The 5373-nt window shown below is 34.5% G+C and overlaps 1 protein-coding gene across 1 annotated transcript; it reads right to left on the reverse strand.

Annotated features, from left to right (window-relative positions):
• Positions 1-953: 953 nt before the first annotated feature.
• LOC145252383 (SUN domain-containing protein 3-like) lies at positions 954-5050 on the reverse strand. Its single transcript, XM_080111781.1, has 3 exons — positions 2788-5050; positions 1597-1689; positions 954-1436 (listed from the first exon to the last, which is right to left on the reverse strand). Exons 1-3 carry the CDS (start codon positions 2857-2859, stop codon positions 1320-1322), a joined length of 282 nt encoding a protein of 93 aa, XP_079967907.1. The 5' UTR covers positions 2860-5050; the 3' UTR covers positions 954-1319.
• Positions 5051-5373: the final 323 nt, after the last annotated feature.

Raw genomic sequence — 5373 nt, forward strand, 5'->3', positions numbered from 1 at the left:
GTTCCTTAGAAATTTAATCTTAAAGGCACGCAATGCATGTCAACATGTTAAAAGGACATTAAAATGATGATGATGATGATGATGATGATTGACCAAGGATGACGACCTGGCTTGTGTGTGTAAAAAGTCATATAACTGCATGCAACATGATTGATGTCAACCATTTGCATCAGATGACACAGAGAACAAGGATGAAGCATTGCCTGACATTGCTCACACTGGAATTGCGGACACACATTGGTTCCATTATTTGTTAAATTGAATCCAAAGTTCATCAACCAAACTTGCCATTCTGACCTGGATATCTTGGGCACTAAGACACTTGCAGCATCCTAAATGCCAAAACCTGATGATTATAGTGATGATGTAGAAGCAGTAACAACAAGTTGCTCAAGTATATCAAGAATGTGATCAGCATAAATAGTTTTCAAAATAATCGTGTTTGATTATGGTATGACGAATGGATTGCATAAACAGTATTGGAGCTTTTCACAGATTTTATTTATTCAATAAATTTGACCGTTCTGCAAGTTATAGTGATTAGTGCTTAAAGAAAGTATGTGTGTAGGAGGAGTAACCGAGACTTACCGGAAACTGAGGCGACATTTGCCTTTATATCAGGTGGAATAAATGATGCGGAAGAATGAATAAAGCAGAAGAGAAATCAGTTTGCGATGGGAATGAATTGAAGACAAAAATATCCGAGTTTCAAAAGAAATTTGAAAATATTTTTCATTTTTTACCTTGCAAGTCGATCTTATAAACGTTTGCAGAAAAAAATAGAAGATAAAAAACTTACATTTTAATATTTTTAATATGAAGGTTTATAAAACAACAACTTCTTATTAAAATAAAAAACTTTATTTGAAAATGATTTCAGATTTAAAATATTAAAAAAAATATTACAAGACTAAAAAGAAAAACAACTTTTTATTAAGAGTAGAACAGTTTATTTGATCATTTATGAAAAAATACATGAAAATGAAAAATATTTACATTTCAGAATTTCTAAAATAATCAGAACGTATTTACAAATTGATCAATGGATGCAAAACAGAAACTTTTTTTCTGTAGATTCAACAAAATTGAAACAGAAAATAAACGAATTGGAATCTACAGAGAATAAACCATTTGACCAATGAAAAGTATTCACAATCTACCCATAATTGGGTACAAAAAAAAGTAGTTTGATGGTAAAATGAACATTCAAAATCCATTTATTCTTAAGATAGGGCCAGAAAAAATTTACATAAAGGACAGTTTACAGACACAGACATGATCTGATTTTAAAAAAACAACTAAGGACGTACAAAAGACTTTTAAGGAGTGTAAGGAACTCCATGTACACGGAAACGATAAAGACAAGTATATTCTGAATTGCCGTAGTTGCTGGAAATCCGAACTTCAACATATTGGGTTGGGTTTTCATTATTCATCTGAAATAAAATAATGAAAACTAATTTAGCATTTCACATGGGAAAAATATTAAAATAAAAAGAAAATCTTTCGTGAAAATATGTTAAAAACAAAGAAAACAGAATTATATCAAAATTAGAATTATATTAAAATTTCTAAAAATATACATGAAAACATTACCTGTGTAATAAACTGCTGAATAGGTCTCCCATCATCTTTGTATGTATAGCTGCCTAAATAGACACCTTCATGATCATCTGGATCGGATAGGCTCTATAGGGAAAGGTGGAAAAAGATGGACCGTTTTAAAATCAAAAGAGATTCAGTAAATACTTGCTTGTAAGAAACTTATTCATACATTTTTATTTTTGCATAAATATTGTAATATTTTTTCTAAAGATTTAAAATGTAATATTTTTCCTTATTTTAATGACAAAATAATGTTATAAAGTAATTTTCATTTTATTTTTAATCACTTAAAATATCTTAGTTACAGAATGGTTTGAGTCAAATTTAAATCCTAATAAAATAATTTAACGGTTATATTTTAGTTTTATTTCAAAGGTAAGTTCATCGCTTTTATAGACATTTTTAAAAAATTATGAAAATCGAATTTCAAACTTTGTTTTCTTCTATAGCCACATCTCTTTATGTATTAGTTTATTAAATTATTAATTTACTTGTCCAACGTCCGGTGTCATAACAATGATATCATTGCAAATATTAATTAATGAGAAACGAATAACCTCCTTTTATAGTCACTTTTTATGAGTTAAAAATCATTAAATAAATTCCTCTCCAAAATTTTTTAAACAACAAAAAATATAGCTGTCTGTTTCCGGTTTCAAATTGGTTATTTTATTTTATACTTTGAAAAAAAATCATGTTGGAAGAAGAGTTTAATTTTTTTTATCATAGTTTTTTTTTTAATTAAAAAAATGTGCAAGTTAATTAAAATCTGTTCCTTTATATAAAAAAATTATTCATAAAAGCCAAATAATGTTCATTGAAAAATGTAATTTTTAAAAATTAATTCTTTTAGCTTCACACATTTCTAAGTTAATTTTGCTTATGATGTGTTTTTAAAATTTTCACGTTTTATTTATTTGGTTTAAGCATCATAATGAGTTCTTTAAAAACAAATTCACACACTTTTAAGCTAAACATGAAGCAGAGAAGCGCATAACATTTTCATATTTTATTTTCTTGTTTGTGAGTAGAAAAGCAGATAATTTCAAGCAAGCCTAGATATGTATTATTAAGTTCTCAAAAGATTACATTTTTACCTATGTCGATATTTTCAAAATGAAACTCCATGTATATATAAGGAAATTTTAAATATTAGAAAAACAATAAAACAGATGCACTTACATAAACTGAAAAATCCTTCGGTGCACTCTCGATGTGTCCAGAGGGAGAGATGGATTTAGGAATATGTTCCATGCTGAAGGCAGTGATTTGAATTTTATGTGATAACCGAATCACAAACTTTCCAGTAGGGGAAGTCGGGGTAAGTTGAGCATAGGGGTAAGTTGAGCCACCCCCTTTTAACCACAATTGACTAAGCCAATCCAAGTTTGTATGCAATCTATAAACAACTGATCACGTGACTTTAACCTCCACCATTTTGTTTTGCTGAACCAATATCAGAGGTTGATGCAGTAAAAGAAAATCAGATTTCATGCCAAAAAAGTAAAATAAAGCGTTACAGAGGTGAGTGCATGTTTCTTGTGTGTAGTAATAGTTTGATTAGATATAATATGTGGTAGTTGTTTGTTCAATTACTTGCCTTCATACCTGTAAAAGATTTTTACATTCACCACACATCAGATGCATGCATTTGAACAGACAATTCAATGAGGTCAGACTGGGGTAAGTTGAGCCAATGCTAATGGGGTAAGTTGTGCCACTGGCTCAACTTGCCCCATATGTCTTTTTACACGTTTTCAAGAAATAGATGAATGTGCAACCACATCAGTAGGCCTGTTATAGAGTGAATTCAAAATGCATGTTGTATAAGTTACATGCTCTACTTGTATAAGAATTAGATCTATGGGTTACCTGGTAAATGTTTAAGATGTGTAAGTCGTGCTTGGATAGGAATTTGCATGCTGTACAGGCGCTTTGTTATTCTAATAATAATAATTATTTTTATTATTACTATTATCATTATTATTTTTAACATTATTATTATTATCATTGTAGAATCAAGAATGCACTTACCTCCCCTCTCCACCATTATGGACTAGCCTACAATTAGTCAGGCATGGTGGGTTATTCCATTTGGAGGCGCCTGATTGGCTAAACATGCCAGGAGAGGCAGGTGCCTCTCTACAAATGCCAGCTGTTCTGGCATTCATTGTTCAATGTTCCAGACTTATGCCAGGAACTCCACTGAATCAACTAGTTCACTCTAGTAATATTCTACATCATTATCGGATTTATTGTATTAACTTCATTTTTCTTTTTTGTGTGTTTCACTGAAAAAAAGCCCACCAGACATGCGCCACTACGTGCGAAAGACAAATCGTGGACAAACTCCTACATACGTTATGGAACGGGCTGCTGCCGCTGTTACTGGAGGTCAGATTGTGAGGAATGCTGCAAAGGACTTTAACATTGATCGAATGACACTGAAGCGGTACATGGACAAACAAGACAGTCAACCAGCAGGGACTGCTTACACACCTGTTTCCTTACGGCAATTGGTTTTTAGTCCTGAAATGGAAAGGGATTTGGCTGACCATGTGAAACAATTGTCAGACATGTTTCATGGTTTGTCATTGAGAAGATGTCGCACACTGGCATATGAGTTTGCTAAAAAAAACTGTCTCAATCTGCCACCAAGTTGGGATTGTGAGAAAAAAGCAGGACATGATTGGTGGTTAGGCTTCAAGAAGCGCCGGAACCTGGCAATTAGAGTGACAGAAGCAACATCTTTTAAGCATGCCACAGCCTTCAACCGCCCAGTTGTTGATAAATTTTTCAACAACTTGAGTCAGATAATGGACAAGTACAAGTTCTCACCAAGTGACATTTACAACACTGATGAGACTGGGTGCACCACCGTTCAAAACCCTGGAGCCGTTGTCACAGAAAAAGGAAAGAAACAAGTTGGTTCAATCACCTCCGCTGAACACGGGGAATTGGTAACGGTGGTGTACACTGTGAGTGCAATTGGATCAGTCGTGCCTCCTCTGTTCATCTTTCCCAGAGTCCACTACAGAGATCACTTCATCAGAGGTGGACCAACACAGTGCATAGGGAGGGCAACACGAAGTAGCTGGATGATTGAAGAGGTGTTTGTGGAATATTTAAATCACATCATCAAGCACACCAGATGCTCACCAGGAAAGAAAATCCTCTTAATCCTCGACAACCATGACACACACATTTCTTTGAATGTTGTGAACACAGCAAGATCTCATGGCGTTGTCTTACTGACCATTCCACCACACACTTCCCATCGTCTCCAGCCGCTCGACCGGTCAGTGTATGGACCCTTCAAAACAGCGTACAACAGAGCCATGGATGGGTGGCTATGATCCAATCCAGGGAAAACAGTAACAATATATGAACTCCCAGCTCTAGTGAACCAAGCCCAGATGATTGCCATGACACCATTGAACATTGCTGCTGGATTCCAAGCCTCGGGCATTCATCCATTTAACCGGGACATCTTTAGTGAAATTGACTTTTCCCCTTCTCTTCCAACTGACCGTGAGCAAAATGTGGCTGCAGAAAGCCTTGAGGCAAATTCTACTGTGGAAGATGCAGGACCATCAGGTGAGGTTCCTGGAGCAGTCTTGCCCGTGCACAGTGATGATGTCCGACCACAAAAACAGCAAGAAGATGATCCGCATCTGGGTCTTGTGTTTCATCTAGCTCACATGATGTCATGCATCGTCCATACATTTCACCATCTGTAATTCAGCCATTTCCGAAAGCAGCACCAAG

Source organism: Euprymna scolopes, chromosome 29 (genome assembly GCF_053919585.1).
Source record: "Euprymna scolopes isolate OS-2025 chromosome 29, ASM5391958v1, whole genome shotgun sequence".
NCBI classification, from domain to species: Eukaryota; Metazoa; Mollusca; class Cephalopoda; order Sepiida; family Sepiolidae; genus Euprymna; species Euprymna scolopes.